The sequence below is a fragment of the Sphaerodactylus townsendi genome, linkage group LG02, assembly GCF_021028975.2.
Source record: "Sphaerodactylus townsendi isolate TG3544 linkage group LG02, MPM_Stown_v2.3, whole genome shotgun sequence".
NCBI lineage: Eukaryota > Metazoa > Chordata > Lepidosauria > Squamata > Sphaerodactylidae > Sphaerodactylus > Sphaerodactylus townsendi.
The window spans coordinates 58,516,044-58,539,573 of NC_059426.1; the positions used below are offsets into that span (position 1 = coordinate 58,516,044).

Genomic DNA, 23,530 nt, shown 5'->3' on the forward strand with positions numbered 1-23,530 from the left:
TCTCCAGTGTTTGAACATCATTAATCCTTCCTAGTGGATTTTGTGGCACTGAAGAGGAGATGCTTTTCAGATCGGACTTACGGGGGCTTATGCTTCATCTCTTGCTTATTTGTAATGATGGCTTACTGAAGGAGAGTGGTAGTCCCCAGACATTCTCCACAGGAATGCGGAATTCCTCAGATGGGAGATGGGGTTATAAGAAAGAGCTGGGTGAATTGGGATGTACGACTGGTGAGAAACGACAGGGAAAAACATACTTTGGAACAATGTGTTTCCACGGCAGCACCTGAGCAGGTATCAGAGGATGGACTGGGATTGGTGATGCCTTCTTAACTAACTCAAGATTGCGATTGTGAGTGCTGTATCCAGATTCATTAAACTGTTTCTAGTTGCCTGAAGGCAACTGCTGTTTTAACTGGTGCTCATACTCTGTGTGGTCTGAACATCTGCAGGGCTCCCTCTTGCCATTTTGCACCTGATGCTATCTGGCTGCTCCCTCTTTACTTCCTAGCTGCCCTGCCTTGCCTGCTGCTATTTTCCCGGCTAGAGCTTGTCAAAATTAGGTTCCCTTTACATCCCTTCGGTACAAGTCTTTGAATAGTGCCTTGTGTGAACTTTTTACTTAATAGTTATTAATAGGTTGCCTCAGTCACCTGGTTCGTCACTAGTGCAGAGAATTCCAAGTATGGGTAGTTTAATCATTGGAAACGGGTGAAAATAATTATTTCTAGTGATGAATACACAGATTTGCCAAGGAAAAGCTGTAACAACTGTGACAAAGGTAAACAGTATGGAGGAAACAAGCCCCTAAATAAACGTCTCTTCCTTGATAAGGCACCTGAGGGTCTCTTCCTTGATAAGGAGTTCACAGAAGACTGATTCTGATGAATATTTATTTCCATCATTGAAAAATATCTATGAAAAATCACATTGGAATGCCAAATTGAGAAAGATTTGCAGAAAAAAGTTATTAACATAAGGAAGGGAGGAGTCTTGTTGCCAAGTTTCAGCTTTTTCTCAAAAAACCTATATCAGTTTTGAATCCCATTGCCCTTCTCTTCCACCTCCAGCTTTAATTTTTCAATGTAAAGAAATTTAGACAGCTGAGCATATGACACGTTCTGTGGTAACATTTTGAATTTTACATTGGTAGTTCTTCAATGCACACTTCATTTTTTGGTGACATCTACGTTTAAGGCTATCTTATAATGCAATTATTTTTGCCTTTATCACCTACATTTTTTACAGAAAGGAAGCCATAGTACACAAAATTTGTTCTTCCAATGACTCTAGCAAACTAGTTTTTTCTTATTTGAAGTGTTGTTCCTCCTCTAGAATAGATGTCCCCAACATGACAGCTGTGGGCACTATGATACCTACCACCACCTTTTCTCATACCCACCAAGTGTGTTTAAAATGTAGGTGGGATATTTGTCTAGAACAACTTATGGCTGGCTGTGCAGATTTTTAAAAATGCTTCAACAGCATCTGCAGCACAAGAATGTTCACTGTGTAATTCAAGGTAAGCTGTGCATAAGCAAAGCAGAGCTTCTGACTGAAATTTTGAAGAGCTACTATTAGAGTTATGGATAATTTCCTTTCTTGACTGTGGTTGACTCTACCTCTTGTGGCAGCCATTTTGTGGTTGCATTATGTCAGGATTCAGAAGGTGCCTGCAGGTTGAAAAAGGTTGGGGAGTCCTGCTCTAGAAAAATTCTTGATTTTTTGTCTGGTCTTGTGAAAGAGACTAAGAAATTCTACACAAGGCAGACTTTAACAGAATCATCAGTTGATGGTGCAAAAGACTCAGATTTTGGAAATATTGTCAATATAGGCTGTTGTGTGGTTTCCGGGCTGTATGGCCGTGTTCTGGTAGCATTTTCTCCTGATGTTTCGCCTGCATCTGTGGCTGGCATCTTGAGAGGATCTGATGGTGGTAAAGCAAGTGGAATATATATACCTGTGGAATGTCCAGAGTGGGAGAAAGAACCATTTGCCTGTTAACAACTGTAAAGGGTGCAATTAGCAAGCTTGATTTGCATATGTTGGGTGGGATCCACCCATGAGATCCTCTGAAGATGCTAGCCACAGATGCAGGTGAAACGTCAGGAGAAAATGCTACTAGAACCCCGGAAACCACACAACACCCCAGTGTGCACATTGTACCAGATAGCCCAAATCACATATTTTCATATATTTGTACCCCACTTTTTTCCACACTGGGGATCTGAAGTAGCTTATGACAGTTTGCACTTCTCAGTTTTATCTTCACAATCCTACTTATGAAGCAGGCAGGCTAAGAATAGCTTAAGGTTATCCAGCAATCTTCCATGGCAGGGTGGGGATGCAAACTCACTTCTCCTGGGGTCCTTCAACCACTATATGGTGCTTGCTAGAGACCTGTTGAAATCTCGTGTTGTAGGGACTGCTGGCACTTCTCATTGGGTTGGATTTTACCCTTGGTTGATATTGAGGTTTTAATAACCAAATTTGAACTGGGTAGCTCTATTTAATAGCAGGTATTTTTCTTGGGGGAAGAGAGACAGATTTTTTAAAATGGTGCTGGGGACTATTGCTGTGTAGTCTTTTAATCAGTAAACAGGCACAGGTGTATTGTCTGTTCAATATCTACATGAAACTGTCAGGCAGGGCTGAAATTGGGTTTCATTGTCACTAATGGCCAGTGGAACATTTGGTTTTACCTCTTATTTCCATCTAATCCTGGAGTGGCAAGAGTTAGTTCTCATTCAGTGTTGGAAATGAGTGATGGACTTCAGAAAGAACAAACTGACATTTAATCCAAACTAAACCTAGGAGTTGTTGATTGGAAGCAGGGTTGACCTGGAAGTAGATGTAACACCTTAGTTAAGTTGGGATACACTTTTAAAAATGTCGATCTGTAACTTTTAATACTCCTGGATCATCACAGTGAAGACTGTCTGTGGCTGAGTTGTCATACCAGTGGGCACACCTAGAAAGAAAGGCCATGGTTAGCCATGTCTTAACAACATTCAGGATAGACTATTGTATTGTACTTTGTGATGGACTGTTTTTGAAGAGTGTTGGGAAGATTCAAATGGTGCATCTTGCAGTTACCAGGCAAGCCGCCAGAAACATCTTTCTCCTTTATATCATCTTCTTTGGCCACCAGTTTGTTTCCAGACCTTTAATTTTTTTAAGATTACATGTCTTTAGCATCTGTCTCCCACCAGGAGGAGAACTGGGAGCCACATTTCTATCTGGCCAGGTGAGAGATAGTACCTAGATACAGTTACTTGAGTCAGTTACATGTGGTTCAGTTACATTGGAAGCTAGTTTCCTCTATGGCCTGGTCTGCCAACAAGTAAAAACTGTTCCGTGCTAGAGAAGTTTGAGTCAGATTATCTGGCTGTTATATCTCAATTTACTAACTGGCATTTGATTTGATTTTTAAACTGATGGTTTATGCCATTATTTCTGGTCATTATTGCAATACATTTTTTAATAGTGCTTGTAAGCCATCTTGCAAATTTTTATGGGATGGAAAGTAGAAATATAATGTTTTAATAAGCAAATAAAAGCATAATTTATCCTTTTCTTCGATGGGGAAAAGAGGGAGGGAAAGTCATGCACTAAAATAATTTCCAGAAGCAATGCCATAGCATTTGTAAAGGTCATTATGTCAGACTTGAAACTGGTGCTGACTTTTTGAGAATCAGTCCCCATTTAGGAAAATGACTTCTAAATCCACTCCATGCTTATAGATACCTCCTGTTTACCCTGAGGGGGCACACTGTATGTAAAAAGACCCTTTAAATAAACTGTTAGTTATTCACCTTTTGAGAAACACTCAGTAGGAAATGTCACATTAGTGAAATGTCCTGGACAGCCTGTTGCTTCTCAGATTTATGCCAGCGTGCTTTACTCTCTCTCTCTTTTTCCCCATTTTCTTTGCAGATCTGAAGCCCTGGGTGTCAAATTTCACTTATCCTGGTGTGTGGGACTTTTCTCAGCTTGCTCTGGATGCCAACAGGAATCAGCTCATTGTAGGGGCCAGGTAAACGAGAATCTTCCAACTGGAATAGGAGTGCTTCTCCAACTAATTTCCCACAGGTTACTGTGTGCCAAAGAAATTGCTTTTTCCAGCTTGCAGCACACTCACTGTTAGTTTTAAAGAAAAGCCATAATTTATGTAGAAGGATTTTAGAAACACTGCAATAATGCTAAAGATGAGAAAATTGCCATTCATTCATGGGGGGAAAAAGCGATAAAAACGGCTACTTAATGAAGCAGAAAGCTGTCATCTCCCAAGGATCGCAGCTGCTGTAAAATCTTTTCTCAGTTAGGAATTGTCCACATGTTCAAAATTCAGAACTAGCATAGTGCTACCTAAATTAAAAGAAAGACCAAGCACGTTGGTGAAGCGATATGCCCAGATGGTGGGGCATGCCTTTTCATTCCAAAAGTGTCAATCATTTAGCCTTATGGAGCCTTGCTTGGCTAGAAAGGCAAGAAGCCCTTGTGTTCTTGATAGAAAATGGTGTGACCCACTGTAGCTTTTATTCTTTTTATTCTTTCTAATTAAAATGAAGTAAAACTTCTAAAATAGAATGATTCTGAGTATTGTTTTTCATGCAAATATGCAATGTAGTTTTTTTTAAAAAATACACAATATAGTGTTTTAAAAAATACAAGTAAAGTTATAAAAACCTCAGAAGCCCATCACATTAATATTCTATCATTCCTAAATGCTCTTTCCTTGCTGTAACGATGCTTTGTATCTAGTGTGGTGTAGTGGACAAGAGCAGAAGCACTCTAATCTGGAGAACCGGGTTTGATTCCTCACTCTGCCGTTTGAACTGTGGAAGCTGTGGTGAACTAGATTAGCCTGTGAACTCCAACACATACCAGCTGGGTGACCTTGGGCTAGTCACAATTCTTCAGAGCTCTTCCAGCCCCACCTACCTCACAGGGTGTTTGTTTGTTTGTTTGTTTATTCCACTTTTATACCGCCCTCCCCCAAAGGGCTCAGGGCGGTTTACAACATAATTACAGGCAAGTGGATAAACAGGATAAAATGCTAAAAATTAATACCAGTTAAAATGCAGCGCTCCAAATCCATAAATATTTAAAACAGATGGCGTTCAACCATTAACACCTCTAACTCTGAGAGGGGAACAGCGGATCTCAGTTGTTAATGGGTACCTATCAGCAGCCGGCCTCCCCAAAAGCCCGGCGGAATAACTCGGTCTTACAGGCCCTGCGGAATTCATTTAGGTCCCGCAGGGCCCGGACAGCTGGAGGAAGAGCATTCCACCAGGCAGGGGCCAGGGCCGTAAAAGCCCTGGCCCTAGTGGAGGCCAGCCGCATCATAGAGGGGGCGGAGATCTCCAGTAGATTGGCCTCTGCCGAGCGCAGAGACCGACGTGGGACATATGGGGCCAGACGGTCCCTGAGGTATGAAGGTCCCAGACCGCGTAAGGCCTTACAGGTTAACACCGATACCTTGAAGTTTGTTGTGGGTGGGGGAGGGAAAGGAGATTATAAGTCCCTTTGAGTCTCCTTACAGGAGAGAAAGGGGGAATATAAATCCAACTCTTCTTCTTCTTCTTCTTCTTCTTCTTCTTCTTCTTCTTCTTCTTCTTCTTCTTCTTCTTCTTCTTCTTCTTCTTCTTCTTCTTCTTCTTCTTCTTCTTCTTCTTCTTCTTCTTCTTCTTCTTCTTCTTCTCTGTTCCCAAGGTGCTCAAAGTACCTCATATATTACTCCACTAATTTTTACTCTGTGAGATAGGTCTGTAGTATTAGCTTCATATTGGGAGAGTGCCTTGGCAGAGGCTATCCACAGAGTTGCTTGAGATTTAAACATGGCGCTTCCTGTCTCATGAGTTACGCTCTCAGCCATCATGCCATGATGGCTGCTTCCTGTGAAAGTTTAGCCTGCACAAAAGGTCAAATGCCTAGTCCTGCTATTCACTATTTCTTCATTCAAATTTGATTTGTGAATTTGGAAAGCCCTGGAGGCTGCTGTTCTCCCGTCAAGGCAGTTTGAGGTTATTTATGAATGCCTCGCCCTGTATCTGTTCTGATGTATTTCATCATTTCAGGCTTTTTCGGAACCTTTCATCACTGTTTAGGAATACTGAACAGACTTTATTACAGGCCTGAGAGCCTAGGAAACAAGATTTAACTGTTTTTCCCCCCTGAAAGGACAACGTTTCTAAAAGGCAAATACATGTCTAAGAGGCAAATATCTGCACATCAGCCACAGTGTTCCATGTTTATTCAGACGCATCCAAAGACATGAGCTGTAGGAGATACCAGGTTTTGAGAGAGAAAAAAGTATAAGTACCTAGCCATTAAGAACATGAAATATGGATATAATAAAAAAAAGTTTGGATTCCAAATATTTCCCTTCTTTCGCCTGTAATGCTTTTGAATTGTGCCGAGTTGTGAGGTTTTATTCATACAAAGATCCCCTGGGAAACTGGCTTCAATGAATTTATGACTGAGGTGCCAAAGCTTTATGGAGGCAGTTTTGTACAAATCCATCCAAGGTGCTTGTGATTCATAGGAACATCTTCTGTGTCATTAGCAAACTAGACTTTGCTGTCAGAGGGTTTTGTTCAGAATGGATGTTGCGTAAGAACTCCACATGCATAATAAGATGGACAGTTGTGAGACTTGGTGTGGTAGGCAGGCACTTCGGCACGTTTTGGTAGCACAGTGTGGGACAGTGACAAGTAGCTGGACACAAAAGGCGGCTCAGTGCCTAAGTAGAAGCATTTATCATCTCCCCAAAAGAAACAGCAGGAGGTGTGGACTCTGGTGCTAGAGGCTGCTGGAAATATGGGTGTGAGAAGCATTTTGAAGACAATCTTACTTTTACAGCAGTTGCAACAGCAGCCAGACAAGAAGCAACCAGGATATATCACAGCAGAAATAAAGACTCTTCTGTTCTACCTGCCAAAATCAATGCCAGCATGCTAAGAAGTTAGAAAATGTTTTCTCTTTGATATATTCTGGTAGGCTGTCATAAATGGAAACTGGTTGGAAGAATTCTGGTGTCAGGATATACCCAGCCAGGCAGAAACCACATTAGGATTTGGGAGGATTGGAAGACTGACATATAGTTTAGAGTATCTGCCTAGATATCAGGATATCAATTGAGAGTATCAGATAAGTCATGGTATTCTCCAGCTTTGAAATGAAAAGCGCTTTCCTCCTTCACATTGGAGTTAGGAATTGTCATACGACACCAGACGCTATTAACCTTTTGAACTTGATCTGTGTCTAGGAATTTTCTGGAAGGACCTGTGAGTTTTCAGAGGGGACCTAAATATAGGTATAAAAATAAATGAATGGGAAATTCAAGTAATTAACATCTTTGGATGGACTGAACAATTAATGTTCTTTTGTTTGCCCTAAAACCATGAATAACTAGTTACAAAAAGATGCCTAGTAGTGTAAACTTCTGTCAAGGCTTGAAAGACTGGAATATTAATTATTCATGAAGAGCACTGTACTCTTTGTCACTGCCTCAGTGTAAGGAAGCCACATATAATATGATGGTTAAGTACCCTGTATAGCTTTGCAGCTATTCCCATGGATCCTATAAGTTCAGTCCATATCTTGTACCCTTTAATTGTATCGAATTTAAGTTTTTAAATTCTTTGAGGCAGAATCTGTGTTTTAGTGTAACTGATATACACTAAGTGTATGTCATCTTTTCTCCAAGAACTCAGTTTGGGGTACGTATTGCCCTCTACCTTTATCCTCACAAGTCTCTGGTAAGATGTTAGGCTCACCCAGGTGACCTACGGTCATTCACTTTCTCAGAACCGAACCAATTTCGCAAGTCTGTTGTGAAGGTAACTGTAAGCTGCCCCAAACACTTGGAAGAAGAGTGTGGTAAAAATAAAATTAATAGCAACAACAGGGAATCGTGATGTACATCAGCTTTTGTTCTAATGTCTACATAAAACAGAATACTAGGATGGGTTATTGATGTCCAAGTGGGTTACATTAGTATTATCTTGTAATCTGCTGCGTTTACTTCCTACTGAGTCATGTTTCGCTGAGAAATTATCTTGCCTGTTTGGCATGTTAATGGAGAGGCCAAAAACATGAGGATGTCTGATTTTTATCTACATTATAAAGAGGACATCTGAAGTCTTGTAGAATTGTCAAGGCAAGGCATGAGGAGGGAACAATCTCATTCCTACTAAACATGCTCATTTTGTGTTTCCTGGGAGACAAAGAGAATGTTCTGATTTAAAAGTCACATCACGAGGCTACTCATGTCTGGTAATGTGACCTTGTGGGAAAGGAAGGCCCGTCTTTTGAAATCTACAGAAAATTTCAGAGGGCCCTTGAAATTGGTTAGGAAACAACATCTTTGAAAGACAACGTAAAAGAAACAGGTGCAGGTAAATTATATGGTTATATATATTTGTATCTGTTTACAGCCTTAATCAAAAGGTTTGAGGGGGTTTTTAAGCCAAAAAGGAAACAGAAAGGATAATTCCAGTTCACATTTTGAACCTACAGTCAAACTATCTTAAAGCCTTTAATGGTCTGAAAGTTTTAAATCCAGTCTAATCTGGTCCTCAGCGAGGTGTGTTGTGGTGCCAATTATCTGTACAGAGTAAATGTGAATTCTGCATTGACTGCAAATCCCACTTTCCTTCCTCCTTTTGTGTGAACTTTTAAAAAATCCTGATTATTTCAAAATAAGTATTGATGTTACTGGAAGTTATAGTATCCTGTCTTGTGTATATAATTGGCATTCTTATAATGCATGCTTATATCCTGAATTGCACACCAATCACCTAATAGTTGGTTTTCATGATTGGATTGTAATGTGAGTCAATCACCCACTTACCAGCAACAGCTGTGGGAGGGAAGGAGGTTCTTCTTCTTGGAATCTGTAGCTTCTACCTGTTTCCCCAAAAATAAGCCCTATTATGATTTTTCAGTATTTTTGGAGGAGGCTTAAAATATAAGCCCTACTCCAAAAATAAGCCCTACCAGTGTGATCAGGATGGTGTGATCTAGCAGGGTGCTCCCTGCCAATGAGGATGCAATTTGCTTCACACCTAAGGGGAAGCAACGTGGCTGCCGAGAGCCCGCCTTAATGAATTGTGAAGGTACCATATTTCCCCTAAAATAAGCCCTACCCCGAAAATAAGCCCCAATGCATCTTTTGGTGCAAAAATTAATGTAAGACCCTGTCTTATTTTTGGGGAAACATCGTAGGATTCTGAGCACATCAGATGTACTGAAGACTGTGGCTGCAATCTTTGCTGGGATACAACCTTATTGAGTACAGCTGCTAAGGACTGCAATCTAAAATTCCCATGTTTCCTGGAGTTCGGGGCTCTTCTTAAGGGTTATTTCCCTTCTTGCGCTACAACAGCAGCTAGGTAGAAGGGTTTACCAAAACACAGTGCTCAAAACACTGGGGCTTGTCTTCAGCACACTGATTGTTTCATCTACATTTCTGTGCATAGTTTCTCCAGTTGAGCTATCTTGATTTCAGGTGAACAAACTTGTTCCCTGAAAGATAGCAACTTGCTGTACAGGGTTGCACTAATGACTTCTGCCAGTGAGCCCTGAGCAAAACACTGCATTAGCTCCCATGCTCAGTGGTTTTTGACCTTTTCATTGTATAATGTTATCTTGTTAGATACTCTCCTGTGATTGGGAGCCCAATTCCTGTGCTCTGATGTGATGTGCTCTTTGATCTTCCATCTAAGAAAATGAATGTTACAAAATAAGAATGTGTGCAAATCTATTTAATTTTAATAATTTGCAAGTTGCAGAACATTTTTCAAACAGCATAGTACACACTGCTTTGCTTCTGTGGATCTTACGGAATGTTAATATACTATGCATGTCTCATAAGAGAATGTTTTGGAATTTTGTTCAACATCAGGTCGACTTGGGTTGAGGACAGGTCTCTAGGAAACCGATATTTGATTCGGCAGGCAGACAGCTCCAGGCAGTGACTGAATCGCTCACTCACCTTGAATTCAGCAACTGAACTAGAGTCTTTTTATTTATTGCTCCACTTGGTTTATTATTTGTTTTCTCATTTTGCACATGCTCAAAGAAACTTTTGGGTTTGATTAATGAAGAGTATTTCTCTCTGGCATAACCATTATATGGGATTGTAGAAAACAGGGAGTTAAGGATACCAGATGTATGGTGCAGTGACGGGCTACATGGCTTTCTCTTGGCTGGTTCTTTTTCCAGGTTGGATCTAAGTTTTCCATACTTTCTTAGTTCCTTGATTTTGGTCCATCCCTTGTCCTTGATTTTGTAAGATGATTCTGTACTGGGTCTTGTTGACTGTACATATTTTTACTCTTCAGTCACTGTTCTGTGTAGAGATGAAATTACAGCTTCTAAGTGATACAGTAACTGCTACAAATACTGGTAAAATGAACATTTGGACAGACTAGTAGCTGATGTTGAGAATGCATCATTCCTTGAGAAAAGGAAAACAGTACTCAACTTATGCTCCAGAGAACAGGATTTCAGCTGAACCTAGCATCTGGGTGGAAATTTAATCAAGAAGCATCATGTATTGTATGAGCCAGTTGCATAAAGTCAGTGGGAAGGAAAGCGTTAAACACTCTGCGTCTCTTATCCTCAGCACCCACACACATACACCCTGACTGTTTTGCAATGGAGAAATTAGAGTGGGGGTTACCAGAACGTTACTGCAGCTAGACCATTTTGCTATGTCCTCAATTTGAATGAGAAATTGTCTAATGCATATCCTGTATACTGTATCCCAATATTTCTGTGCCTTCCTCCCAAAGTAGCTGCAGAACTAGTTTTATTTGCCAGTGTCAGCTCTTTAGCTGCCTCTTACTAAACATCGAGGTACTTTGCATTGATTTTTCAGTAGTGGATGTTCCAGGGTTGTTAAAATTAGCTTTTTCATATTTATCAAAGGAATAGTTTCAGACACAACGGCTGATTGCGCAGAGGCCAATTATGGTGCACTGGCAGCTGAACCCCAGCACAGCAAACTTCCTTATATATCGGTACAAGAAAATTGCCATGCCCAGGAAGCGGAAATGGCACGCAGCAAACTAGTTGCCGTGCACCTACTGCTCTTGCTGTCGGCTTTCCCCATGGAAAGCAGGATCACTTCAGGCATGCACCTGATGCCGTAGTGGGGGGCACAGAGCAAGTAAGCTCCCCTACCCATAATCGACCAATGAAAATTGTCTAGAAGGGCTTTCTGCTGTAGAAGTGGTACAGGTGACTGAGCTGGACCAACTGTATGGTTTTCCAGTTTTCATATCAAAAGATTGTAGTCCTAGGGGTTTTTTAATTATCAGTTAATTAATTAAAGTCATTTATAGGGTTAGGGCAAATTCACGTAGTGGGCCAATACAGTTGATCAGTTGGGGTATTCAGTAAACAATGCAGCAAGATTAGGATTGTGGAATCAATGAGAAATCTAAAAACAGAACTGAAGCAAAGCACAACTCTTAACATGACACATTAAATGATACAAAAATTACCCAGGAATATCTTAGTTTCAGTAAGCTAAACACAATAGTATAGACCACAACCCCAAATAATTTAAGTAATTTCATGAATAATTTAGTACAGTACAACTCTATTGCCTGCACAGAAAAGCTGTCTTGAATAATTCAGTTTTGCATAGTTTGCAGAAAACCAGAAGAGTGGGTTTCTTCCTCACTTCAGGCAGGCCATTCCATAAAGGGTAGGGGGCACAATGGGGAAGACACGTCTATGGGCAGATGTTAATTTTGCCCTTTGGAAATTGGCACATGCGGAAGACCTTGCTCAGCTAAGCAAAACTGTCACGGTGGTTCATGGGGTGGCGGGGGAGGCCCCTGGATAAGCTCGTGATTGCTTGCTTCTTCGGAATTTGAGGTCATGAAGAAAAAGAAGCAGAAAGGGGTGATGTCTACAATTGAATAAGAATGGTGACTCATATTCACAAGCTGTATGTATTTGGAAATAATATGAGTAATGACGATTCAGTAGTGTGTGTTTGTAGAATTCTCTCTCAGTGATCAAATTAGAACGCATGTCCAGCCAGTTCAAGCACTATGTTTGTAAGTGACTTGGATAGTAATACTTACTCTGCACCCCAGCAGGATGCTTGAGTTTATAATTTCTTTTTAATTAAAAGGGAGATTTCTGTTAAATAACTTCCCCATGGCCAATGGGCACAGTGCCTGAATAGTTGAGCCTTGCAGAGAAACAGGCAGGTTGGCTCTGAATGCACTGTGAAATATGTGCAGACTTCTAAAAGTGCTTTTATTATAAATCAGAATAGGTTGTGGCTTCTTAGATACCTTCAGGTTGTCTTCGATCTTGTTGCTTGTCTTGTTGCTTACTGAGCATTCTTGTTTCTCTCCTTCCATCCTTCCCATAAAACGGAGAGTGGTAGTATGTTCTAAGTTCAGACAGCTTATGGCTGGCATGGCTTTTATGCGGGCACATCACTGTTTTCACTGCTAAGTGGACACACACACACACACACACACACACACACACACACACACACACACACACACACACACACACACACACACACACTTTCTTCTAAATATGCATCAGGCTTTGCTTTCTTATTGTCCCAAGTCATGCTTTCTTATAGTGCTAGAAACACTAAGCACTTTGTCATGTATTCACCAGCCAAGACTGAATGAGAAAACAAATGGTAGGTTCATTGGTCTGCAAGATTTGTACTGTTGTTTAACTCGAAGAAGCTCCAAAATAAACAGAACTTTTTAGAGATCATCTCGCAAAAGCATTAGCGTACACTTCCTGCTCTGTTACAGATTGAACTTTTGTTCAATTATATGAATTTGATTCATATTATGCTTAAATTTCACTTGTGTCAATGGGATATGGGCCAGCTGAGCTTTTAATCTTCTTGGCTTCACCTGCTGCTCTTCAGGGGCCCATGTAGATTTGCTTGAGGTCACACTGCAGGATGGGGCTTGTAGTCCTCAGGCGAATACCATTTGAAACGCTGTACATACATGTTTGCTATTTCATAGCGTTTGTGGCCACTGACTTGCGTAAATGCCAGCACAAAAACAAGTGATAGGGATTGGACTAGTTGGTTTGGCATTGTGCAGAAGTGGATTTGGGGAGATAAACAAAGGATTAAGTTCAAATAAAATGGGTGAAACAGGATTTTCAAGAAAGTATTAGGAAAATGCAGAATTAGTTCTAAATAATATAAAACACGATTTGCAGTTAGATGAAAACTTCCGGTTGCCTTGGACTTGAAATGTGGATTTCCACGAGATTCTCTTCCTGTGTTTCCAAAATCCTTTCATTCTACCTTGAACAAAGACTTTTGGCACAGAAGGTGGAGTTCAGCTGTATGTATATTCTTATCCCATGGGTTTGAAAAATTTGCTTTGGATTCCAGGAAGGATAAGAATACATAATGGATTACCATAGATCTCTAATGAGAACACACATGCATTCTGGTAAGGCTGGCAGACAAAACCCCTCTCCCATCCCAATTTCTGTAATCAACACAAAATATTTGAATTCCACTCTCAGCTCTATCAGAGATATACCTGTTCTCCATATCCTCAAAAATTACCCATATTGTTTCTCTTAACCTAAATTTGGAATTTCAAACAACCGCACAGTGTAACAGGGCAGGGCATTCTAAATATAGAATAGCTTTCACAGAGGTCTTCGGCGTGATTTATCTCAAAGTAGTGACCTATGCAACTTGGCTGCACAACCTACTTTAACAATTATATTTTTATCAGTAGACTTTCTGCTTCTGCTACGAAAGTTGGCCGTATTTAATGCCCGTTCTTCGTATGCTTTCTTCATAGTGACTTGTTGATAGATTGGTCATCCATTTCCATCCAATAGCTACAAAGGGAATATCTGTAATATTAAAGCTGTTTATTGAGTTAAAATATACAATGTTTTTACAAGCCTGGATTTCTACAAAATTATTATAAGCCCTTCAAAACCAATGCATTTAAATAGCATTCTTAACAACAGTACAGCAATATAGAATCATTAAATCTCAAGCAGCCTTCCTCGGGGCTGAAGAGGGGCGTAAGGCTTTTGGAGTGGTCTGAGTCCCTGAGGACTGCAGCTGAGATTTCATGATGTGTCATGGCCTGGGTCTTCTGTGTTAGTTTTGTGATGGTGAGATGTGATTTCCCTAAAGGATAAAAGGAAAAAAAAACCCTTACAGATGAATGAAAGTTTTTACTCAAAGCCAAAAACAATAAAACTCCATCTGAATTTTTAGTCTCATAAGAAACAAGAAAATCTGCAGAATAAGCATGAAAATGTTCAATGTAGTGTCTCGAAGATTAGAAGTGCCTTGGAGATGTTGAAAGCATGCAGATAATCAGATGTTTGCATAAATGGAGTTTCATCTCTACTGAGCCGTCTGATGAAGCACATTTGTCATATAACGGAGCTTTGGCTGGCCTCAAGCTTTTGGGCCCTAGAGGACCTGCAGTAGTTGTAAAACATGTGAAAATGATTTGTAAAGCAACTAAAGTAAACTGTGTTCAGTGTCTTTTTAGGAATTGTAACTGCCTGAAGAATAGTTATTGCATACTACTGCTCAATTAGTGTCCCAAAACTTCATTTCAAAGTACATTTGCAGATTTGCAGAGTGGCTTCTTCTTGAACGTTTTGAGTAAAATTAGTAATTTGCAGCTTTATTGTTGTTCTTCCCTGAGCTAGGATTGCACCTCTCAGAGGCTGGAGAGTGCTGGCATGGTGAGGAGCCACTCTGTGGGCTCCTGCCAATACTCTAGACTCTGGCAGAGGTGTCAAACTCAGGCCCTTCAGATGTTCATGGACTACAATTCCCAGCAGCCCCTGCTAGCATGACCAATTGGCCCTGCTGTCATGGGCTGATGGGAATTGTAGTCCATGAACACCTGGAGGTCCTTAGTTTGACACTTGTGCTAGAGCTTGTTATGGTACCTAAAAGGGGTGTGTATGAACAATGTAGCAGCAGAGCCCAAGATACGCAGGATTGAAGTGGACAGGCAAAACATGTTGCACGTGAGTCGAGCAGTTATTAAGCTCGTGACTTTTCAGAATGAAACACAGGTAAAGAAAAAGCTTTTTGATGAGAGCCATGAGAAACAGGTGTGTTGATCATATGATACTGCAGTTGTAAGCAAGCTTTTCATTAATGTATCTAGATTAGATTTACAGGCACAATTCTTGGGAGGTGGTATTTGGGCTCATAAATCAAAGCCTTGCTCCCTTGTAAAACAGTATCAGGCACTTTCATAAACAATTTTCTTGGCTCAAAGACAGAGAGCTACAGGGGATCAAAAAGAAAGAGACTAAGAAAGTTATATGTTTACAGTCTCAGGCTTGGGCATGATGCAAAATACTGTCATCATCTGGAGGCCTCAGAAATGGCTTCTGCGGATTCTGATTCCACATGGCAGGTTATTTGTCTGCTTAGTAGCCAAATCTGAATGTGATTAGAAAAGACTTCCTTCAGATGGCAATTTTGTGTCCAACCCCATTTTGTAGTTCCCTCTTAATATTTTTGCTTACGAACATGCAATATGAACAGAAGAAGAATATATTCTAGGATTTCTCTTGTTCTGCTCTGGTGTAGAACACCTGGGAAGTATAAATAGAGTGGCCTGCAAAGTGTGTATGACAGATCCCTGTTTAAGTGAACACCGTCATGTTAGGAGAGGTTCTTTTAATGATCAGAATTTTGTAGCCTTGTGTTATCTCTGCTACATCCAGTGCTTATCAAAAGCAATGCAAGTCTTCAAATTTGGCCGCGATTTGAGGCTTCTTTGTACAGCAATAGTAAATAAGCTTGGCAAGTTCCACTGATGTTATAAAGCTAATTAAGCAACCAGCACACAAAGAGACTCTCATTAGCTTTCCTTTGCTTGACTTTCCAGAGTTGGTGTGTTGCCTTAAAAAATGCAGTCTTATGACTTAGTCATAAAGATGCAATGTTTTCTTTGTTGTAATAATTCTGTATAACCTAACACTTCATTTCTTTTGTTTGTTCGTACAGGAACTACCTCTTCAGACTTAGTCTGCGCAACGTTTCTCTTATTCAGGTATGTTTACATTATGAATCAAATACGTATTCACAGGTAACAAACTATTTAAATGATTTGTCTTTTTGAAAATTAATAAATTAGAAAATACATTTATCATAATAGCACAGAAGGTTAGCTAAAGTTAGTTGCAACTAGTCCTGTGGAAAACACTGGAATTTTTGTCGAAGGCTTTCACGGCTAAATTCAACTGGTTCGGTTGGTTTTCTGGGCTGTGTGGCCATGGTCTGGTGGATTTTGTTCCTAACGTTTCGCCTATATCTGTGGCTGGCATCTTCAGAGGTGTATCACAGAGAAAAGTCTTACCTACAGACCATCTTCAAACCCACCAGGAAAATACAGCAAATGCTACGCTCAGCAAAGGACAAGAGAGACCCCCTCACTTCTGCAGGAGTATATCGCATACCCTGTAGCTGTGGAAAGGTCTACATAGGAACGCAGCATTCAGACCCATATTAAGGAACACGAAAGACACTGTCGGCTTAACCATCCTGAAAAATCTGCAGTTGCAGAACATGTGTTAAACAAAACTGGACATGATATTTTATTTGAGAACACTGAAATTCTGGACAATTCAGAAGCTTACTATGTCAGACTGTACAGGGATGCCATTGAAATTCACAAGCACCAGGACAACTTCAATAAGAAAGAAGAGACATTAAAAATTAGCAAAGCCTGGCTCCCAGTACTTAAAAAATGGATTGATAACCCCACTCACAATACAATGCACTCATCCACACCTTTGCACAGCAAGTTCCACCCAAACACTTAATGATTGGTTCCCCACCCTGGGACATGGACAATATACCACACTAAACTTTCCCTTCTCACTTAGACACAGTTGAAACAGACTTCTCTCTGTGATACACCTCTGAAAATGCCAGCCACAGATGCAGGAGAAACATTAGGAACAAAATCCACCAGACCACTGCCACACAGCCCGGAAAACCCAGTGGGGCTTCAGACTTACCCCACTGAAATGGGGACTTCCCGACAGCAGGGAGACTTTTTTTGCATTTTAAGCCACCTCACACCAATGGGAAGCCTCCTTGGGAGGGTGGGGCAGCAGGGCTGTGGTGTGTCATCTGGGCACCTGGCCTGTTGGATGGGGGTGGTAATCCAAACAAATGCCAAACAAATGTTTTTGCTCTGTGACCTTTATTGGATTACCACCCATCTTGCCTCAGATGACAAGGGCACCAGAAGCAGGGCCTCCAAAGATAACCAGAGTGAATGGGTAGGTAGTCCTTCAGGTATGCTGACCCCAAGCTGTGTAGGGCTTTAAATGACAATACCAGAACCTTGAAGTGGACCCAGAAGGAAATTGGGAGCCAGTGTAGATGGAAGAACACTGGAGTGACACAATCCCTAAGATCCACTCCAGCCAACATTCTTGTCACAGCATTTTGTACTAAATGTAGCTTCCAGGCAGTCTTCAAGGGGGCCCCCATACAGAGCACATTGTAGTAATCTAGTTTAGATATTATCTGGGCATGTACCTCTTTGACAAAATCTTTCCTGTCCAGGAGCCAAAAAAAAGGCACCCCTAGCTACTGCTGCCATCTGTTTATCCTGCAGGAGACCTGGGTCCAGCTGCATCTTTTAGCTACAAACCAAGGAACTGCAGCCCTATCCAGAAAAGCAGAAACCCCAATTCCTGGACCCAACTTTCCTCCTTTCAGTAGCATCTCTGTTTTATTGCAACTTATTTAAATGCCATTGCTTAATTGAAGGTTCATATTAATTAAGATTGGCTGGTTTGGCTCAATCGGAGCATTCTAAATACTCTTCTGTCTAAAACAATGTTTTAAAAAATCTAGAACCTTATCTTTCTCTATCCAACCTTCTTGGAAAATTTCAAAGACCTGGTTCTAATAGCTTTTGGGTTGACTGCTCCAGATTAAGACAGAATAAATGTGATAGTTTCTGTATTCATACCTTCTTTCACGATTTGCTTCCTAGTTAATATTTCACCTAATGTAGGAAATGAACAAATGAAAACCAATGTCTATGCTCTGCTGCAAGATGCTTTTTCAGTGTGGTTCTCAGTGTTGGACATTCTCTGTTTACAGACATGTATTTTTCTCACTGCAATGGTAAAGCCAGAATATTGGGAGGTGTGCTTGTGCTCCTGTGTCTGGACACTTGGATAGTGTTTTTCTATTTTAGTTCTTCATCCATTGTATGTTTGAGCGAAAGAGGTATGGACGGTTGCCAGGAAAGGGCATCCAATGGTATTAGCAGCAAAGTGGGTCTTGTGACAGATAGCCAGTGCAAGCTTAATGAAAACAATGCAAAGAAATCCTTAGCTTTCATTAATGCAGAGGTCAGCAGCTTGGAGGAGAGCCATTTACTGTTCTCGTCCATCACCGTGCTTGAGATTTTGTTGGCCCCTAGTGAGCATAAAATGCTGAGGGGCTGAATTTTGTTGAATTCCTTAGTAACAACATGATTTCAAATATGTGTCTCTTTGGCCTGGTGGCAGCATCCCTGCTCAAGAAGGGGGAGAGTTAACTCTTTATTAAGGTAGATTTAAACACAGCACAGGAAGCATTTTTCATGTTGTCATGTTAGACTGTTTTTATGTGGCTTTAACTACCACTGTAGGCAAGTAAATGTTGCAGTTTGTCAAGCTCTTCCTTATCATATGTACATGTTGTTCCATTGTATAATAGTTCAGAACATGCACTTCAAACCTTTGGTTGAAGGGCCGCCACAGACCTACTGGAGCAGATCCATGATCCACTCTCCTGAGGTGCTTTCTTTTTGCTTCAAAGTAACTGTGTTGGGCTGCTAACTTGAATAAACCAGAACTTGTAATAGGCAGAAACCAATCCATGACCGGACCGCAGAAAGGCAAACTGCTATGGATCCCTTCCTCTAACAGTGTTTGAGAGGAAACAGGGATGAATATCTAGACAATTAAAATCAGTCCATTGTAGTGTATAACTTGGATATGGTAGACTAAGGGTACATATCTACTGTGGCTTTTTAAAAAACAAACAAACCAGAGCTTCTGCAACTGAAGAATGCATTTCCCTGAGTAGCTGACATTTATTTTCCAGCCACTGATTTATACCTTACTACCATGTGGTTTAACCCTCCCTCCTTGTTTTTCTGAAATCCATGCTCATGTTCAGCTTCTATTTTTCATGAACTACGGTTGTGGAGCTTGAAAGTAATATTTTTTGCTTGATTTGTGGTTTTTTGTGAGATAAAGCACATTAGTTGTGCTAAGTAATAGTTACTGACACTCAAAAATGTGAATTTGGTTGAGGAGATACTTGCTGTATGTTAACAAATAGAAATGTATCAGAGACTGTCATAGAAGTGGCAAAACCCTGACTAGGTCATAATGAATGATTTAGTGGCTGGGAATTATCCCAGCTTGAAAGAACCTTTGAGGGCATCTCTCAGATTAAAAATTTAATTTATGCAAGGACCTTTCTTAAGTTGCTAACACAAAAAATGTGTAATTTGGGAAGAAATTATACCTGTGTTTGTCTAGTGATTAGACCTAGGTATTCTCACTTTCCATTATACAATTGTTAACAGCAGAGTGGCTTTCAAGCATGCTCTCAAGAAAAAGGTTGGCATATTGCTAGCATGTCTCATTCACTTCTGCTCTCTATCTGTGCTAGCATGTCTCATTCACTTCTTTCTATCTGCTGTTTAGAAATTTGAGAGTTATAGGTGAGTTCTTCTCTTAGCTCTAAAAGAACCATGTTTATATTAGGGAATCTGATATTTTAAAAATCAGTGATCCTAGATATAACATCTGTGTTAAACGTGCGTTATCCATTTTTTATCTTTAATGTATTTAAGTTAATAATTGTAATGTATTGGAATAGGTGACTGGATAGTGCCTGGAACTAACAGAAGGTTGATCAGTGAGAGCTGACAGCAATTGATCAGTTGGAAGTTGCAGCCTTCTGCAATAAATCTTTAGCCATTTACTATAAAGTATCCCATTAAATCCAATTAAATATAATGTGAACAGTGTGTGTGTGTGTGTGTGTGTGTGTGTGTGTGTGTTTGTGTGTGTGTGAAAACAAAAGTGCTGCTGATAGCTATCCGGGGTACTATAAATGCTCTTTTATCAAGTGCTATCAAAGTGCATCAAAGTGCTTTCCAAGGTTGCATTTCCTTCTATTTCTTACAACCACATGTCAGATGGAGAAAACCTGACATTTGCTCATCACAGTCAACTGTATTATTATTCATTCCAGATAAGGAGTAAGTTTTTGTACCCTTGAATAAAGAAGCTGTTGTTTGGTTCGGAACATTCTTATTTCTCCTAGAACGTTAGGCTGGATCAAGGATGTTCTGGACTTCCCAATTCTCTAGTTAAACATTCATGATTCAAATGTTATTCTTTATGCAAAGTGGCATTTTGCAAAATGTATAGTTTGTATACTTCTTTCTTTCTCATTCAAGCCTTCACACAGTCAATAAAATGGAATTACAGTGTTCAGTGGATCTGAACTTAGCTCTTATCTCCAAATTAGCTTTTTTGCATGGAGGACTGATTGTGTATATGCATCAATTGTCTTCCTAAAAAGGCAAAAAGTAAGCAGTGACATACATCTCCAGAGCACTTTGTTCAGCATTTACTAAGAACTCTAAAAAGGGTTAAACCTTAATCCTTAGCATTCACACAGAGGCCAATATAAGGACTTTTTACAGTAGACTTCACAATTAAGAGATTAGTTGGGAAATGTTGCTTTTAAAACTAAAATCCCCATGGGCATGTTTTAAACAGTGAATTATGTTTGAGCTGATTGAGCAAAGCACATTACTAGTATAAAACTGGGCCATTTGGAGGTCAGCTGGTGGCACAGAGTCATGTGGAGTGGTACTGAGTGGTGTGAAAGCTCATTGTTGTTGGACACACAATGTTTCTGTTTTCCTCTTAAACACTAGTTGTGATTTAAGGTGCTCTGGACTTTGTAATCCTTGAGGTCTGCATTCTGTGTAAATAACAGCAAAACTGTTGGTACTAAAGCTCAGCTCACTGTTAACCCTGTCATCCTGGACTGCCTTTCACTTTGTGCAACACGTTTTAATCCAGTTCCATATTTTATTTTGTAAACCCCCTGCATGCATATATACTATCATGTAAGCACTGTCTAATATTGGAAGGAGCAACATACTGCATTGTTTTCTTGACAGAAGTAAAGGCATTAAATCAGTGTATGGTAGAGTATGGAGAACGACTCATGCAGGATCTTCCTTTGTTTTGTCTCCATCTCAGTCACCCTAAATATAAGTACAATATGCTCACAATCACAAGAAAATCTATCAGTCCTAAAGTGGGGAATGTATAGGAGAGGGGAAATACTGACTTGAGAGTAATTGGAAGCAACTGTAGGTACTAGGCAGTGGTATAAAGGTGCGTGGGTAAGATTGCAAGCACCATGTTAAGAAATCCCTGGAGACTTAGGGGTGGGATCTGGAGAGGGAAGGGATCTCAGCAGAGTATAATGCAATAGAGTCTGCCCTTGAACCTACCATTTCCTCCAGGGCAACTGACTGCTGTCGTCTGGATACCATTTGTAATTTCAGAAGATCTTCTGGCCCCACCTCAAGGTTAGCAACTCTTATGTGAGGAGGTTCAATGAAGAAAACGTTATATTCATATGTAGAACAGGTTTTTGTGCTATCTAAAACCAAGTAGTGATTAATGGCAGAAAAAAATATTTTAGCTTCTTTTATTTACTTGCGTGATGACATGTCAAGAGCTGCGTTATGAAAAATTCACTCTCCTTTGGTATTTTTCCAAAATAAAATGATATTTTATAAATAATTGATTGCAATTACCTCAGACATAGCTTCCTTACTATATATACTACATTGAACGATGAACTGTAAATGCCTTAACAAAACTTTTCGTCCTTACACCCCCATCCACAAATCCTGCTTTCTTGCATTTGCCCTCTTTTTTCACTAAATGTGTTTGTGTGAGTATATTTTGTATTCTGAAGAACAGAAGTAAATCTAGATCGCCATGTAGTTATGAATATTATTTGATTGTATCAGAAAGATAACTTCTATTAATGGATTAACATGCATATCTATTCATAAACCAGATTGCATTAGCTACACTTGAACTCCTGCATTCTGACTTAGTTTTAATCCAGGATCTATGCCTAATATTATCAATGGGTTACGTGCCAAAGATTCTTTTAATGCTAGAACACTGTAGAAAACTGAATATATCCCATGGGAGCCATTGGGAAGCACTTTGAGCAAAATAAGGAGAGTCTGGCCAGTGCATAGATAATGATTGCAGAATTCCACTTCTTGAGAATTTCCACAGGAGCTTGCTAGAGCTTGATTCTCTCTGCCTCCTTTGTAGAAGGTATTGGACGGAGAACCTTCTCTATGGTAGTGCCTTAGGTCAAAAATATTTTCTTGAGAAACATCTGTTTAGCACTGCTGTTGTTATTATTATTGTTGTTGTTGTTGTTAAACAAGTCTGTCCCCAGTTTAGTATGTTATCTATATGTGATGTTTTTCCTGTTGCTAAAATAGTTTGTCATGATTTCAAGACTTGCAAGCCTCCACACATAAGTAAATGGCTTTTTCTTACTGGTATGCATTTTTATAGATGGAACTGATCAGTGAAGCAAATCTGTGTAGACACAAATCAGCAATTATCCGTACATTACATGCACTGTTTTTCTTTTTATTCCTTTGGACTTTTATTAATTAACACCTTTTTTATTTAATGACTTGATTCCTCTACTGTTTAACAGTTGGATTCTCTGGTCTTTGTCAGACCACTGCAGCGTGTTGGATAAGGAAGTAGAATTCCATTAACAATATTTGCCTCAATCATTTTTGGTGGCTAAAGTGGCATAAACGAATGTTTTGTTGATGCAGTTAACATAGAATCAGACATAGAATCAGAGATTGATGAGTGGAGGGCTCACGGCCAAATTTGATCTTCTGAGACATGGAGTCTTGCCTGTTGCCACCTTTCCAATCTAGAAACAAAAGAAATATAGGCAAGATGATTTCTGTGACCCAAAAAGCAGCATTCCATTTTATGTGATCATGGGTGAGGCAATGGCCCATCACCTTAAATAGCTTTCCTGAAATATTGGTTGTTTGGGTTATTGAGTCTAGGTTAATGGCATAAATTAAAGAACAGATAATCACACTTAGTACAGTTTGGTACTGTACTGTGTTTCATCAGAAAATGTGGTCCTCTGTGGATAAGGAATCAACTAACTCAAATGGGTGAAGAGCAGAAATGCAAAAAGGAAGTCCTGATTCAATGCAATAATGGCTATTTGTTGACCCCTAAATTCTCTAATATTTGCTAGCTTTTATAAAACTGTATAGGTTTCATTCTAAGAACTGTGCCTCTCCTTCCCACTTTAAAATGTATTATAAGTCAGGACTTTGTCAGCACATATATATCTTAGCAAAGTTTAGCA

The 23,530-nt window shown here is 39.9% G+C and overlaps 1 protein-coding gene across 1 annotated transcript in view; it reads left to right on the plus strand.

Moving 5' to 3' along the window:
• Window positions 1–23,530, plus strand: part of SEMA5B (semaphorin 5B) — a 506,709-nt gene that overhangs the window by 291,915 nt on the left and 191,264 nt on the right. The window contains exons 4-5 of the mRNA XM_048484504.1: window positions 3,937–4,036; window positions 16,040–16,085. Coding sequence (XP_048340461.1) covers window positions 3,937–4,036; window positions 16,040–16,085 — 146 coding nt within the window. The remainder of the gene's footprint in view (window positions 1–3,936; window positions 4,037–16,039; window positions 16,086–23,530) is intronic.